This window comes from Centrocercus urophasianus, unplaced genomic scaffold (assembly GCF_019232065.1).
Source record: "Centrocercus urophasianus isolate 14NV4802_14NV808 unplaced genomic scaffold, USGS_Curo_1.0 seq_19, whole genome shotgun sequence".
Lineage (NCBI taxonomy): Eukaryota > Metazoa > Chordata > Aves > Galliformes > Phasianidae > Centrocercus > Centrocercus urophasianus.
Genome location: NW_024884744.1, coordinates 8,896,881 through 8,912,190, shown reverse-complemented (window position 1 = coordinate 8,912,190; position 15,310 = coordinate 8,896,881). Strand labels below are relative to the sequence as shown.

General features: G+C 59.8%; 3 protein-coding genes across 3 annotated transcripts; 1 reads left to right on the top strand and 2 right to left on the bottom strand.

Moving 5' to 3' along the window:
* Positions 1 to 5,286: 5,286 nt before the first annotated feature.
* LOC122161182 (probable transport accessory protein MmpS3) lies at positions 5,287 to 8,644 on the bottom strand. The gene is made up of 4 exons (XM_042820340.1): positions 8,496 to 8,644; positions 6,478 to 6,846; positions 5,994 to 6,079; positions 5,287 to 5,857 (listed from the first exon to the last, which is right to left on the bottom strand). Exons 2-4 carry the CDS (start codon positions 6,728 to 6,730, stop codon positions 5,783 to 5,785), a joined length of 414 nt encoding a protein of 137 aa, XP_042676274.1. The 5' UTR covers positions 6,731 to 6,846; positions 8,496 to 8,644; the 3' UTR covers positions 5,287 to 5,782.
* A 56-nt stretch (positions 8,645 to 8,700) lies between these two features.
* LOC122161429 (mucin-5AC-like) lies at positions 8,701 to 10,642 on the bottom strand (the record flags this gene model as incomplete). The annotated part of the gene is made up of 2 exons (XM_042820869.1): positions 10,413 to 10,642; positions 8,701 to 9,800 (listed from the first exon to the last, which is right to left on the bottom strand). Coding segments are annotated over exons 1-2 (1,170 nt in total), but the record flags the coding sequence as incomplete, so codon positions are not given.
* A 428-nt stretch (positions 10,643 to 11,070) lies between these two features.
* Positions 11,071 to 15,081, top strand: LOC122161428 (deoxyribodipyrimidine photo-lyase-like). The gene is made up of 9 exons (XM_042820868.1): positions 11,071 to 11,308; positions 11,390 to 11,535; positions 11,610 to 11,792; positions 11,906 to 12,064; positions 12,353 to 12,551; positions 12,647 to 12,799; positions 13,064 to 13,185; positions 13,294 to 13,453; positions 13,812 to 15,081. The coding sequence occupies exons 1-9, from the start codon at positions 11,071 to 11,073 to the stop codon at positions 13,955 to 13,957; spliced, it is 1,506 nt and encodes a 501-aa protein (XP_042676802.1). The 3' UTR covers positions 13,958 to 15,081.
* Positions 15,082 to 15,310: the final 229 nt, after the last annotated feature.

Here is a 15,310-nt window from a genome sequence, read left to right as displayed (position 1 = left end):
CAGAAGATGATGGGTTGGTGGCACCCAAAGCTGAGTTCAGGCTGGTGCTGGGTCTGTCAGTTGCTGTCCCCCATGGCTGTGACTCCTCTAGGAATGGGGATAGAGATACTCCTAGATCAGTACCATAGTCAGGGCTCACCACTGCCTCTGTGCCATCATCAGTTTGCAGAAGGGATCCAGCTGCAACCCCTGGGGGTGGGAAAGCAGTGCTGGGTGCACCAGAAGTGCCTGTAGGGGCTGGTGGATCAGCACCAAGCAGTGATTGCTCTTCTCTGGTGGGGCTCAGCCATGGGGCTGGCTGCTGGGAGCTTTTGGCTAGATTTACAGCCCCTGTGGACAGGGGCACGCTAGTGCCTGCATCTGGGACGTCTGCATCACTCTGCACATCGGTGCCTGGCAGCAGAGTGGCTGTGTCCCCTCTCCCCCCAGGTGCTGCAGGTGCCTCACTGTCTGACAGGGCTGAGCCAGGGCCAGGTAGCAACACTGTTGGGGCCCCCTGCTTGTCCCCATCACCAGGTCCTAGCAAATTAGCAGGGCTTGGTCCTGCCTGATTGGTGAGAAGGGAGCTCTGCCCTGGGTTTTCTGCTGTTTCCAATGCTGCCACACTCTCTGGAGGCAGTTGTGATGTATCAGCTGTGCTGAAGACACCATTTGCTGCGTCTCCAGACTCCAAAGCTGCCCACCCTGGGGTGTCACCCACAGTTCCACTCACAACCTTGGTCCACGGTGTTGGCAGAAACCCACTGGCACCAGGGCTGGGGATTGATGAGAGGGCACGTCCATCCCCTTTGCTATCCTCAGGCAGGGTGACACCTTCTACCTCTGCTCCCGCATCTGGGGGCAGAGCAGTGACATGGGGGTGCAGGGGGGTGGTCGTCAGCGCCTGTGTCCCTGCAGCTGTAGGAATGGTGACACTGGGGAGGAACATGGCATCAGTTGTGGACTCCAAGCCACCTCCTGCAGTTATTGTGGATGCTGGGACATCTGCAAAGATAGGGGTGCTCCCCGAGGATGCAGCAGTGGTGGTCCCTGTTACGTTGTGCTTGGTGCTGGGGGTAAAGTTGGGCTGTGGGGTGACAACAATGGCAGCAGCTGTGGCAGCTGCCAAACCACTCTGGTTTTTCTGTGTTGCATCAAGAGATGTGGCCACATCCGTTCCAACCTGAGGGACTTCAGTAGGTGCCTGTGTCACTTCCCCAGTGCTCAGCTCTGCACCTCTCTCTGCACCCAGAGAAGAGTTGTAACCAGTGGTCTCGGTCACTGAATCTGGCTCAGCCCAGGAGGGGAAGGATGGGCTCACGCTGGGACTCACGAGGATGCTCTCAGCCATCACGGTGTCACTGACAGTTCTTGTCCCCACAGTGCCCAGCAGCAGGTCAGTGGGTGCCTCGCTCTGTGATGGAGTGGCAGCAAATGGTCCCTCTGTGGTAACAGGGACAGCGGTGGTGGTCCCCAGCCCTGCATGGAGCACAGAGCAGAGCATTACAGTGAGGACAGGACCAGTGGTCCCTTGGCTTGGGGACAGCAAGAGGGAGCACACAGGGTGGGTGGGAAGGTTACACTGGGGATGACAGCAGTGGGACTGGTGGGTCACCCCCTCCCCGGAGGTCCCCAGGGCCAGAGCTGCAGGAGCTGAGTGTGTACAACCACAACAGCCATCAGGGCAGACAGCAGCACCTGGTGAAATCCCACCGAGGCTTATTTTTAGCACAGCGGTGCAACCAGTGGAGGGACTGAGCTGGAGGATCTGCTGACTCCTGGCTCTGGGTGGCTGTAATTAGGGGAGCCCTAATTAGCACCCAGCAAGTGAGACTGGGCGCTCAGCCCTGGCGCTCCGGTCCATCAGGTTCCCTGCGGGCAGCCAGCCCCCAGCACCCAGCATGCTGCGTGCCAGCAACCACGTGCCAGCATGGTTCATGGATCTCAGTGTCTCCTGCCCATGTTACGGGGGTTCCCAATTTCCCTTTCATCCCCCTGGTTCCTCCTCTTCCTCTTCTCTTTCTTCTTCCCCTTCCCTTTCTTGCCTTTCTCTCCTCTTCCAGTGAATAAAGGAATTTGCAGCAGCATCAGCATCAAGGCTGAAGGATGAGATGAGGAAGCTCTGCTGTACTTCAGTACAGCCTTCAGTGTCCTTGTGCAGGGCAATACCATGCCCCCTTCAACACTTTCTTAGCTCTTTGGCTGCAAAGGACCTCAAGCATTGGACTAAGAAAGGTTTCTGACATATCCAGAAGGAAAAAAGCATCTCCCAGCCATACCTAATAGGTAGAATAGCAGGAAAATATGGGACATACCATGCAGAATCCATAGGCAGCATCCCATGAAGGTCGAAAGCATCCATTCCCTGGTCCCCATGCCTCAGGCAGAACTTTGAGGCGCTGGAAGGGAAGGGAGAGCAGCACGGAGCAGCTCCTGCAGCCAGAGTCCCACAGGTGTGGTCCTGCTCCAAGTCCCTCCTATTTATGGGGCTGGTGAAGGAGGCAGGTCCCCTCCCTCCCCTGCCACTCTCCCTCCACATCCCCATCCCCAGTCCCATCCCACACAGCTTTCCCCTGCCGAGGGCCACACGGGCTCAGCACCCACCTCCTTTCATCCTCTCCTGGGGGCTGTGGGTGCCCCATGCAGGAGCAGCCCCTTACAGACAGATGTGTGTGGCATCACCCTATAGCCATCAACTAGAACTGCTGGGCCTTCTGTGCCCAGGGCAAGGATGCAAAACCCTGCCCAGCTCGTGGCTTCCACAGGAAGGTCTGAAAGTAGGGGAGGTAGGGTTGGGACAGCCATGAGGTGACCTCAGAGGAGCACTGGGAACCCCCCAAATCTGGCTATGCCAGGTGTGGTAGCAGACGATGGGCAGCCCTTCTCCCATTCCTCCCTCCTTTCCCCCACAGTCCCCATTCCCACCCCCCACCCGGGGATTCCCAGTGAACGGCATTGCACAACGCCCACCAGCGCACGCTCTGGGAATCGATTAAACGCTCCTTAAGCAGCGATGCCCGCTGGCAGCTCTCGCAAAGCGTCATTAGAAGTGTTGTCAGGCAGCAGCCGGGTACACGCTGTGCCGCCGGAGCCTCCATTCAGCAGGATGCGGTGGCACGGCCAGCGACACCCGGAGCACCAACCCACGCATTGCCCCCTGCCCGCACACCGCGTGTCAATCACACCGCTCCACTCACCCGCAACGAACGCCGACAGCCGGAGTGCTGTGTGAGGCGGGGAGAGGGGCAGGGCGGGCGATGGGTCCTGCTAAGAGGTGACCCAGCTGATGCTCTGCTCTCTCTCGGCACACATACTATGCCCAGGGATTGGAACCATTCAGAGCCCCCCTAAAAGACCTCTCTGCCCTTTGCTCTCCAGCCCGGGGGAATGGCACAGATTAGGGTGAGGATAAGAGGGCATCCTGTGCTGCAGCATCCACAGCATGCAGCAACTGGGGCAGTCATCCCTATCCTCATCGCTATCCTCACCCTCATCCTCAGTCCCATGCCAATCCATGTCTTCATCCCCAACCTTATCCCCAACCTCATATCCCCCATCCTCATCCCTTAACCACCCCCATTCCTATCCCCACCCTCATCTCCATCCCCATCCCCATCCCCATCCTCATCCCCATCCCCTCTCCATCCTCATTCCCATTCCCATCCTCGCACTGAGGATGGTCCTGCTCCCACCCGACGAAGGATCTTTGCACTGGTCCTCGTGCTGTGCCCAAAGCTCAGATCCCAGCCGGCCACTGGCCCCCACGAGGATATCCCTCATCCCCAGTTATGGAAGCACAGGATGGACACAGGAGACAAGGACTGGGGCAGAGAGCACAGACAGCAGAAATGTATGGAAAGAACCTCATTTCTGTTGGGTGTCTTGCACACACCGAGGAGATGCTGGCTCCATACATGGGACTTATTGGGATGTGAGTATGGGATCAGCACTGCTGGGAACCCCATTGCCCGGGGGCTCAGCACCATCCGGCACAGCCCGGCACAGTGGCCCTTATCGGCCTTCCTGGAATTAATGGGCTGCTTGTTCCAGCCCTGCAGAGATTACGGCATCTCCTGCCGGCAAGGGCAGAGGGAGAGCGCTGGAGGGCCGGGTTATCCATCAACCCCGCGGGTTCTGGATCATTTGGTGCGCCGGGCACTCTGCAACAGCACTGCCACAGGAGGGGTGAAGGGAGGGAGGGGGGGTTGGAGAGGACACCAAGGTCAGCGGGGGCTGGTGGTGTGTCCCAACGGTGGGGGTCCAGCTGGGTGCCCAGAGTGGGGTCTGCTCCCAGGGATGATGCCGATGAGTGGGAATGGGTGGCAGCACAGAGGCTGAGAAATGCTTTCATGGTTGGAGGAGCCCCGTGCTGCGAGGGACGTCTCCAGCTCACATCCCATCACATCTGTGTCTCCATCCCAGGATGGGGGCAGAGGGACGTGGCCAGCCCACAGCATCTCCTCCCCCAGCCACGCTGGCTATGCCAGCAGGGGACTGTGAGCGCCCCGATCCCCTTTTCATCCTACTTCAGGACCTTTTCCTCCTTTTGTGACGCACTTTGGCTGCAGTGTCTCAGCCTTGGCCTCGTGCCACGTCCCGGGGTCTGAATTTATGGATTCAACAGGCGGTGGAATCGGCCCGGTGGGACTGAGCGTGGGAGGGCTCCTGGCCCCATGCCACGGCGTGGGCAGAGCACAAGGATGAGTTCCCATTGCCCCACAAAGCAAAGGGGCTGGGGACCCTTCCAGCAAGTAATATCCCGCTCCCCAACTCTGCACCCTGGTGCACCTTTGTATCAACTGCTCAAGACCTGCACAGGGCTCCATAGCCCCAAAAAGACCCCCCTAAAACCCTACAGATACACCCCATAGCCATGCTAGGGCCTCACAGAGCCTCATAGTCACCTATAGGACCCTCATATCCCTCTCCAGAATCCCCAGAGACCACAATAATTCTTCCATATGACCTCCATATCCACCTCCAGGATCCCCTTAGGACCTGACAGACCCCTATGTCCCCCGATAGGACCCCCAAAACCTCCCATCATACCAGACAGGCAGCACCCTACAGCACGTGGGAGCAATCCTGGATGTGTAGGAGATGTGCACTGCCTTTCCCAGTGGACAAATGGATGTATGTGACGCCAGAGTGTCTTTGCCCATTCTGCCTGGCTGCAGGGTGACCAGTGTCTGGGAATGGTCCCCAGATTGGGTCCCACAGACCCAGATGTCCCTTTCCCAGGTGGGATATGGTGCCAGCAGGACAGGGCTGCAGGAAGGGATTGTTCCCCCATGAACAACACAAACATTTTTGCTCATTATTCCACTTTTAATCTCCCTGCGAGGTGACTTGCTTAGAGTAATAATTGCTTCGCTCTCATTTTATCTGGCTAATTAATCAGTTAATAAATGACTTTGCTGCAGGGGAGGCAGACGGTGCGGCCGTCTCCTCAACCAGGGACTGGAAAAAAACAGGGAAGGAGCTCAGCCCACAGGATTTTCATGGCCCCATGGCATGCACAGCTTGTTGGGGGTTGGGGGCTGATGGAGCCTCCTGCTTTACCCTGAATTCCAGCAGGGCCACTGCTGCATGGTGATAATGGGGCAGGGTGGGGGGCTGTAGAGCTACTTCTTTATTATCAGTGTTATGGGGCTGCAGAGTGGCTGTGGGAAGGGGTAGAAAACGGGGCACAGAGGGGTACTGGGCTGCAGGGAAGCAGATGGGACTGTGCGGGTTACCCAGAGGGACAAGGACAGGAGGTGCAGGATGGCTCAGTCCTGCCCAGCATCCCCCGGTGATGGGCTCAGATCAGCTTCTCCCCTCTCCACTGCAGCAGGACCCTGGCATGTGGGAAGGCGGTCTGCAGGTCCTTGTGGATCTGGGGCAGAGCACAGCATCAGCACACAGCAAGCACAGACATCACGGAACAGGGGGCTCCTGTCCCCCCCTCCCACCGAGGAAAGGACCCCAGGAGGATCCTCCATTCATTTGAAGGGGCTGAGGGCACAGCTCACCTTGGCCAGGAGCTGCTCCTGCACCGTGGTGTTCCCCATGTCCAGAGGAGTGATGAGATGCATGGAGAGGAAGAGCTGAGATGCACCTGGGAGCAAGGGACACAGCTCTAGTTGTGCCCCATCCATCCTGCACTGCAGCGGGATCACACCCCACAAACCCCCCATGCCTCCACAGAGAAAGCAGTGGGGATGCAGGCCCCCCTGCACTGGCCATCAGGAAGCCCAGTGGCCACCACAATAATGAGGAGATGATGATGCCCACCGGGCACATGCGGCCCTGCCACCTGTCCCCAGGAGATAGCACTTACTGGCATTGCTTGGGGCATTGGGGCAGGCTGGTGACAGCTCTGCAGAGGGACTGGTGGTGCCATTCAGGCTCTGTGCTGAGGTGGTGGCAGGGGGGGAGAGCTCCGTGCCTGGGCACAGCAATGCTTTGTTAGTGCTGCTGTCATGGAGTGCTGCTACAGGTGGGGGTGGCACTCACCTGGGGTGGCATTGGGGTTCTGTGGTGCCGTCGAGGTGTCTGGAGGTGCTCCTGTGGTCAGTGTGGAGACATCAGGGCTGGTTCTAGTGGTGCTCCCCAAGGGTGGGCTGGGACTGGGGGTGCTCCTGGGGACCACTGTGCTGATGATGGAGATGGTGGTGGTGTCTACCACAGTTGTAGAGGGCTCAGGTGGTGCAGCTGTGTGTGCTGAAGTGGGGGCAGCACTGCTGGTTGCCTGGGTGGTGCTGGGCATCACTGAGGTGGGGGCTTCTGTGTCCGGGCTGGAGGGAGGAGTGGTGGCTGCGGTGCTGAGCAGCGACACGGGGGGCTCTGTGGATTTTGGCACTGTCACACCCACTGCTGTGGTCCCTGCAGAGAGGTGGCAGAGGCTTCAGCCAGTGTGCTGGCACCGAGGCACCCCACGCTGTGCATCGGCCGTGGGCAGCCAACAGCGGGGATCCCCATCCTGAGCAGATCCAGATCCGTGGGGATCAGCGGTGTGGGAGGACAGCACATCCCCAGGCCGACAAGCGGGCACAGCTCCGGGCAGGACCCCCTCCTGGCGCCAGCGATGGCCCCGTCCCACCGCCTCCATCCAGCCCTGCGGCACTCAGAGCCGCCCGTCGGACGGGAAGAGCCGCAGGAACCGGTTACCCGGGGTCGGGTTGGGAGCTCCTCTGCAGCGTACACAAAGCTGCGTGCAGATGTTCAGGAACCGATAACGCGGGGCACAAAAAATGGGAGCGGGGCCCAGGGGAGGAGAGGGAGAGAGAAGTGAATCCTGGCTCGTGCGTCAGGATTAGGTTTAGCAGAGATGACAGCAGGGGGCTGCTGCTCCGGGCAGCCCCAAAGAGGAGCGGAGGAGAAGGTCCGCATGCAAGCAGCAGAAATAAAGCCAAGCTCATTGCTCCTGCGGTGCATGGCACAGCAGCCACAGTGTTCTACATCCCTGGGCCGCGACGCTTCCTCCCCATGCATCCCGCTCAGCCCTTACCCAGTGCCAGCTTTGACCCAGCGAGGCTCAGCAGCAGGAACAGGGGCAGCCCTCCCCTACGTGCAGCCATGTCCAGGGAGGCAGGAGCCGATGCCTCCTGGTGGGCACCGCTCTGAGCGCTCCCCGCGGCCCCGGCACTGTGGTTTCTGCTTTGCCTTCTCCTGGCAGAGGATGAGCATCCAGAGGCGTCCCTTTATTGCCCAGGTGCTGGCACTGCCAGAAGGGCTCTCACCCAGCACGGGTGCTCCCAGGGATGGGCACAATGCCCGGCAGCCATCAGCTGCACGGTGGCCCCAGAACGGCCACAAGCAAAGTCCCTGAAGCCAGAGACTTGTGCTGAGCAAGGGCAGTTCCAATGGGAAAAGCCCTGGAAGAGCCTGGGACTCCCTAATACTCCGAGAAAAGGGTGATATGTGGTGGCTGCCGACCCTGAGGCCCTCAGAGACAGCAGTCCACCGTATGTGCAAAGAGGCAGAGCCAGGAAGGGCGTGCTCTGGGCTGAGGACTCATCTCCTGGGCTGTCCGTGCAGCATCACTTCCACAGCACGTGTCACAGCCCAGCGCTGCCTGCAATCAGAGCTGCTTCCTTCTTGCTGGGGTCAGGGATGAGGCCCCTCAAAGGCGCTGGGCCAGGACACAACGTCCTGCGGGTGTGCTGGGACACGGCCAGAGCACGGCGCTCTGCTGGGGCTGTCACACTGCAGGCACACGGCTGGCTGCCAGCATAACGAAGGCACCACCAGTGGCGTGGGCAGAATGCAGGCACCCAGGGGTGCTGGGCTCTCACCGTCAGGCTGTCACCAGGCTGTAGGTGGTAGGACAGGTGGGACGGCTGCTTGGATGGGGCACAGGCATGTGGATGGGTTGTCCTTGGGGTGCTGCTGACATGCCCACCCGAAGCCATGCCCCCAGACCACTCCCACTGCGGCCACACCTCTCAGCTGCACCTTATATAGGGCACATGGGGCAGGAGGTGGGTGTCCTTTAGGGGTAGGGTGTTGTTACTTTGTGTCCCAGCACTCACCTGGGGTGGTACTGGGGCTCGTTGGGGATGTCTCTGCAATCAGGGTGGACAAAGCGGGGCTGCTCTCAGTTGTGTTCTCCAGTGGTGGGCTGGGAGTGAAGGTGCTGGTGGTGCTGGTGGTGCTGGTGGTGCTGGTGGTGCTGGTGGTGCTGGTGGTGCTGGTGGTGCTGGTGGTGCTGGTGGTGCTGGTGGTGCTGGTGGTGCTGGTGGTGCTGGTGGTGCTGGTGGTCACCAGGGCTGTGGAGGGCTCAGCTGTGTGTGCTGGTGTGGTGGGAGCTGGGACTGTGCTGGTCCCTGCTGATGTGATCTCAGCCCAGGTGGATGCTGTGATTGTAGAGAGGGGGCTTGGGGGGGTGGTGGTGGTGGTGGTGGTGGTCATCTGGGTTGTTGCAGTGCTGTGTGTGAAGGCACCTGTCTGTAGAGTTATGGTGGAGATATCAGAGCTGGTCCTAGCTGTGCTCCCCAGTGTCTGGCTGGGAGTGAGATTGCTCCTGGGAGGCACTGTGCTGCTGATGGAGGTGGTTGTGATGCCCACCAGGGCTGTGGAGGACTCAGTTGAAGAATCTGACTGTTCTGGGGCACTGCTGGTCCATAGGGGTGTGCTGATGGCACTTGTGCCAAGAGTGGTGTCCACTGAGGTGTGGGGCAGAGGGCTGGAGGTGGAGGAAGGCAATGTAGTTGTTTCAGCTGCTGCCAAATTAATGGTTGAAGCTGGGGCTGTGCTAGTCCCTGCTGATGTGCCAGACCTGGTCTCAGCCCATGTGGTTGCTATGGCTGTGGAGGTTGAGCTTGGGGTGGTGGAGACGAGTTCTGGGCTTGGAGTGGTGGTGGTCATCTGAGTTGTTGCAGTGCTGTGTGTGAAGGCACCTGTCTGTAGAGTTATGGTGGAGATATCAGAGCTCGTCCTAGCTGTGCTCCCCAGTGTCTGGCTGGGAGTGAGAGTGCTCCTGGGAGGCACTGTGCTGCTGATGGAGGTGGTTGTGATGCCCACTAGGGCTGTGGAGGACTCAGCTGAAGAATTTGGCTGTTCTGGTATGGTGGGAGCTGTTGCTGTGCTGGTCTCTACTGATGCACCAGTGGTGGTGTCAGCCCAGGTCCGTGTCATGGCTGTGGAGGTTGAAGTTGAGGTGGTGGTCACCTGGGTTGTCACAGTGCTGAGCATGGAGGCATCTGTCTGTGTGCTGGGCATCACTGAGGTGGGGGCTTCTGTGTCCGGGCTGGAGGGAGGAGTGGTGGCTGCGGTGCTGAGCAGCGACACGGGGGGCTCTGTGGATTTTGGCACTGTCACACCCACTGCTGTGGTCCCTGCAGAGAGGTGGCAGAGGCATCAGCCAGTGTGCTGGCACCGAGGCACCCCACGCTGTGCATCGGCCGTGGGCAGCCAACAGCGGGGATTCCCATCCTGAGCAGATCCAGATCCGTGGGGATCAGCGGTGTGGGAGGACAGCACATCCCCAGGCCGACAAGCGGGCACAGCTCCGGGCAGGACCCCCTCCTGGCGCCAGCGATGGCCCCGTCCCACCGCCTCCATCCAGCCCTGCGGCACTCAGAGCCGCCCGTCGGACGGGAAGAGCCGCAGGAACCGGTTACCCGGGGTCGGGTTGGGAGCTCCTCTGCAGCGTACACAAAGCTGCGTGCAGATGTTCAGGAACCGATAACGCGGGGCACAAAGAATGGGAGCGGGGCCCAGGGGAAGAGGGGGGAGTGAGGAAAGAATCTCAGCTTGTGTGTCAGGGGTGAGCAGCAGGATGCACCTGCAAGTCACAGAAGCTCCGTGACAGCTGAGGGCCGGTAGCTGCCTCAGGCTCGTGGGAGACAGCATGGATGGCGACGACCCCGAGGTTCCCACCCTATAGGTGGCTCAGTGCCCCCCAGCCCTGCGCTGCGATGCCCCCACGCGTTTCCCACATCCCTTACCCAGCGCCAGCTCGAACGCGGCGATGCTCAGCAGCAGGGACAGGAACAGCCCTGCTCTGTGTGCGGCCATGTCCCGACAGGACCCAATACCCGGGCAGGATTCAGTGATTCAGTACCCTCCAGCCAGCACCGCTCCAAGCGCTCCCCACAACCCCAGCGCTGCGCGGTTTCCGTGTTGCCTTTGCCCAGCAGTACCCAGGTGGGTCCTTGTGTTTCCCCAGGTGTTGGCACCGAAGGGGGTTTCCACCCAACGCGGCACTCCCAGCGATGGGCACGACGCCCGGCAGCCACCTGCCCCGCGGCCGGGCCGCGAGAGGAGGGGAACGTTGGGTGTGCGCGCAGCCGGCGGCCGCGGGATGGAGCGGAGCGTTGTTTCCTCATTCCCTAGGCTGGGGGCAAAGCCTGCGCTGGGCGGTTGTGTCGTGCGCGGGGTTGGTGCCGGAGGGGGTAGCGCGATGCTGAGAGCACAGCTCCACCCGGGCCGAGCCGAGGAGCGGAACCGCTTCCCCAGGCCTGCGGGGCGGGGAAGGAGTGGGGGCCGGGCGGAGAGATCACGCCCATTTCTCTGCCCTGGTCCCGCCCCGCGTTGTGTAACGCCCGCTCCGCCGCCGCCACGTGGGTTCGGGCCGGGGTTCGGGGGCTCTGTTTGGGGCCGAGGATGCCGCGGAGCGGTGGGAAGGGGAGAAAGGAGCGGGATGTGGGGAGGGAGGAGGAGGATGCAGGGGCCGTGGGCTCGCTGGAGGCCGCGGTGCGGGAAGCCAGGCGCAGGGCAGCCCCGTCGGTGCGGGATTTCCGCTACAACAAGCAGCGGGCCCGGCTCGTGTCCCGGGGCTCCGAGCTGAAGGAAGGTGCCGAGTGCATCCTCTATTGGATGTGCCGGGACCAGCGGGTGCAAGGTAGGAGCCGGCCCCGTGCCCCGCAGTGCTGTGTGCTCTGGGGGACTTCTATTAAGTGTTCCCCGTTTTCTCGCCCTGCAGATAACTGGGCTTTCCTCTACGCCCAGCGCCTGGCCCTCAAGCAAGAGCTGCCTCTGCGCGTCTGTTTCTGCCTAGTGCCCAAGTTCCTGGATGCCACCATCCGCCACTACGGCTTCATGCTGAGGGGGCTGCGGGAGGTGGCCGAGGTACAGCCGCTGCAGTGGGCAGGTGGGATGGAGCCGGCTGGGAGCAGCCCTTAAGCCCTGTCCTCTCATTGCAGGAGTGTGCGGAGCTGGACATCCCCTTCCACCTGCTGCTGGGCTGCCCCAAGGATGTGCTGCCCAGCTTCGTGGTGGAGCACGGCGTGGGAGGGCTGGTGACAGACTTCTGTCCCCTCCGTGTCCCCCGGCAGTGGGTGCAGGAGGTCAAGGAGCGATTGCCTGAAGATGTGCCCTTTGCACAGGTGGGTGCCTCTGGAGGATGCACATCCTGGGTCAGTTGGAGAACACAGTGTGCACTGTGCCATTAGGAACGTTGGCTTCTGCTCACATCACCACATCCAGCTTCCTTTCCCAGGTGGATGGCCACAACATCGTGCCCTGCTGGGTCGCATCCCCCAAGCAGGAGTACAGTGCCAGGACCATCCGGGCCAAGATCCACAGCCAGCTCCCAGAGTTCCTCACCGAGTTCCCTCCTGTTATTCAGCACCCACATCCACCGCCCAACCCCCCAGAGGTACCTGCAGAGATGCACTTGATCCTGGGTAGCCTCATGGCTTTGTGGCCCTAGAAGGGGGACACCACCCACAAGTGGTGCGGAGATGGAGGGACCCTGGGGGTGTGAGGTTCTATCTCCATTTTCACAGTGGATCTTTGCTGTGCTGGGCTGCTTAATAGACAGCTGGTGAGAGCTGGGGGCTTGCAAGCTGGGGACAGCCCTTAGCTGGCACGTGGGGGACGTGTGTTAAGGCTGGGCAGCATCTGTTGCTGCGGCTCAGCTCTCATGCTGCTGGTTTGCTCGCAGCCCATTGCGTGGGATGCCTGCTACTCCAGCCTGCAGGTGGACCGCACGGTGCCAGAGGTGGCATGGGCGACCCCTGGCACTGCTGCTGGGCTGGCCATGCTGCAGTCCTTCATCACCAAGCGGCTCAAGTCCTTTGGCTCACAGCGGAATGACCCGAACAAAGCAGCTCTCAGCAACCTTTCTCCGTGGTTCCATTTCGGTGAGTGTCCCGGGCCGTCCCCATCCCATTAGTTAAGGGCTAAGTGCTGGTGGCTCAGGCTGGAGGCCCAACTCATGTCATACCCATGCCCCCAGGCCAGGTGTCCACCCAGCGAGCCATCCTGGAGGTGCAGAAGCACCGACGTGCCTACAAGGAGTCGGTGGATGCTTTTGTGGAGGAGGCCGTGGTACGGCGGGAGCTGGCAGAGAACTTTTGCTACTACAACGAGAACTACGACAGCGTGCAAGGTAGCATCCGTGGGGCTGATGGACAAGGCTGAGGTTGGGCTAATACTCTATTGTGGTCACCCCAATGCCCTGTTCCTGCTAGAGGATGGGCCATAGAACCCTTAAGGTTGGAAAAGACCTCTAAGATCACTGTATCAACCATCAGCCCATCACCACCATGCCCACTAACCCACGTCCTTCTGTGACCCATCTCTGTTTCTTGAGCCCCCCCCAGGACCTGGAGGGGAGCAGTTTGCTCAGCATTGCTCCTCACCTCTCTCACAGGCGCCTATGACTGGGCACAAACCACACTGAAGCTCCACGCCAAAGACAAGCGGCCTTTTCTCTACGAGTTGCCCCAGCTGGAGCAGGCTGCCACACATGACCCGCTCTGGAACGCTGCTCAGGTTAGTGACCTCCATCTCCTTGTTTTGAGGTCTCTCCTCTGAGACCTGCGTCTGTGCTGGAGCCAAGCCGGCATGGGCTGACTGCTGTGGTTGTGTCCTGCCCTGCAGCTCCAAATGGTGCAGGAGGGCAAGATGCATGGCTTCCTGCGGATGTACTGGGCCAAGAAGATCCTGGAATGGACCCGCAGCCCTGAGGAAGCCCTACAGTTTGCCATCTACCTCAACGACCGCTATGAGCTGGATGGGATGGACCCCAACGGCTATGTAGGTAAGCTGGGGAGGGGGCATGGGCAAGTACAGCGTGGGGATGAGAGATTGCATGTAAGGAAAAACCTTCTTATGATAAGGATAGTGAAGAACTGACAGGTTGCCCAGAGAGGTGGTGGGTGCCCCTTCCTGGAGACACCCAAGGTCAGGTTGGATGGGGCTCTGAGCAGCCGATGGAGCTGTAGGTGTCCCCATTCAGTGCAGGGAGTTGGACAAGATGGCCTTTAAAGGTCCCTTCTGACTCAAATGATACTATGATAGAGAGGGGTCTGCAAAGAATCCCTCTCTGGCCTGCTCTCTGGCCCTCAGATGCCCGTGGGCGCAGGGCAGAGCTGATGCTCCATCCCCATGTTTGGCAGGCTGCCTTTGGTCCATCTGTGGCATCCACGACCAGGGCTGGAAGGAGCGGGATGTCTTCGGGAAGATCCGCTACATGAACTATGCTGGCTGCAAGCGCAAGTTTGACGTGGATCAGTTTGAGAGCCGCTACCCCCGCTGCAAGTGACTGTGATGCGGAGGGGTGAGGGACCCTGACTGGTTAGCACTGCTCCCTGCACGGGTAGATGTGCTTTTTTCATGGTGCTGGCTTGCACTGATACAGATTTGCTATGGGTGGTGGTGGAGGGCTGGCTGCAACAGCAGCAATCCTCAGGGCTTTGTTGTAAAGCTTATGGTTTGTAGCTTCTATGTTGGCAGCTGCACGGTGAGGGATGCAGCTGCCTTGTCCCTGCTCACACTGAAGCTGAGCTCCCTGCCAGAAGGAAAAAAAGAAAAGTTCAGGACACAACCCCACCTCATATTAACTTAGTTTATTAGGGACGGCATTTTCATTGCTACACTGTGCAGCAGTCCCATTGGGAGGGCTCCAGTGAAATGCTGGGGCAGCTTGTGGTTCTCCCTTAGAAACATTTGGGGCCTTGGCAAGCTCCAGCATCACGTCAGGATGTTAGTGTTGGACATCACCTTGCTCCAGAGCCCTCAGCCAGGTTTCAAGTCCCCATTGTTTTCAGATGGAGGGAAGAAAACACAAATAAACCAAAATCCATTTGCTTTTCTCTAAATACACTCAGTGCTTCTAGAACGGGATGTGGGCAACCTCTCAGCCAGTGCCCCACGACATTAAAGTGCTTCAAACAAAATGGTGTGGATGAAGTTGTGCTGCTCGGAGCCAGATCTCAGGAGGAGGGAGGCCAGCTCGTCCTGCTGAGCTGGATGGCAGCGTGCGGACCAGAGGCAAGAACAGTGGCAATGCTTTCTGCTGGCAAGGTAGACCAAGTTGTGGTAGTTCCAGAGCTTCCAGCTGCAGGGCAGGTAGGAGAGCAGCTGCTCTCCTGGGGAAAATGAGGATAGATGGGAGGAGGCAAGAACTCAGGAACAGGTGGGGAACGGAACTGCTGCAGGCTGGGACCCCTAGAGCTGGTTGTAGCAGGATGCTGCAGCACAGGGAGGAGATGCTGTCCTATCAGCAAGGCTTGGAGTCACCCTGCGGCCACCTCTCCCAGTCCCATCCTTGCCCTTCCAACTCTTCCATTACCCCATACTTTGACACATCTTGAAAGCCTTCTCACAGCATATTGCCCCCTGCCCTTCACCACCCTTGCACGTACACAGGTCCCCCCATCTTTCCTAATATCCACCCTAATGCTGGGTGTGTGTGTCCCTCCTGTGATGACTTGATGCCATGGGATAAAGCATCCCTGGCTACAGCATTTCCAGGGCCAGGCCTCTCTCAGGTGCACTCTTTCTGAGAGCAGCCTGCTCTGTTCCCTAGAGGGACTGGGTGACCCCTCTCCCAAGGGCAGCAGAGCTGATGGGAAAGGGAACCCCTGGCACTCCCCAGCCCCTGTCAGGGGGTGAT

Bases quoted from the DNA above. Each gene is read 5' to 3' on its own strand.
- LOC122161182 (XM_042820340.1), bottom strand. From the start codon at position 6,730: ATGCCCAGCACCACCCAGGCAACCAGCAGTGCTGCCCCCACTTCAGCA. The intron at 6,080-6,477 runs GTGAGTGCCACC...CCTTGCTCCCAG, and splicing joins GAACCCCAATGCCACCCCAG to GTGCATCTCAGCTCTTCCTC. The intron at 5,858-5,993 runs GTGAGCTGTGCC...GCTCTGCCCCAG, and splicing joins AGGAGCAGCTCCTGGCCAAG to ATCCACAAGGACCTGCAGAC.
- LOC122161428 (XM_042820868.1), top strand. From the start codon at position 11,071: ATGCCGCGGAGCGGTGGGAAGGGGAGAAAGGAGCGGGATGTGGGGAGG. The intron at 11,793-11,905 runs GTGGGTGCCTCT...TTCCTTTCCCAG, and splicing joins AAGATGTGCCCTTTGCACAG to GTGGATGGCCACAACATCGT. The intron at 13,186-13,293 runs GTTAGTGACCTC...CCTGCCCTGCAG, and splicing joins CGCTCTGGAACGCTGCTCAG to CTCCAAATGGTGCAGGAGGG.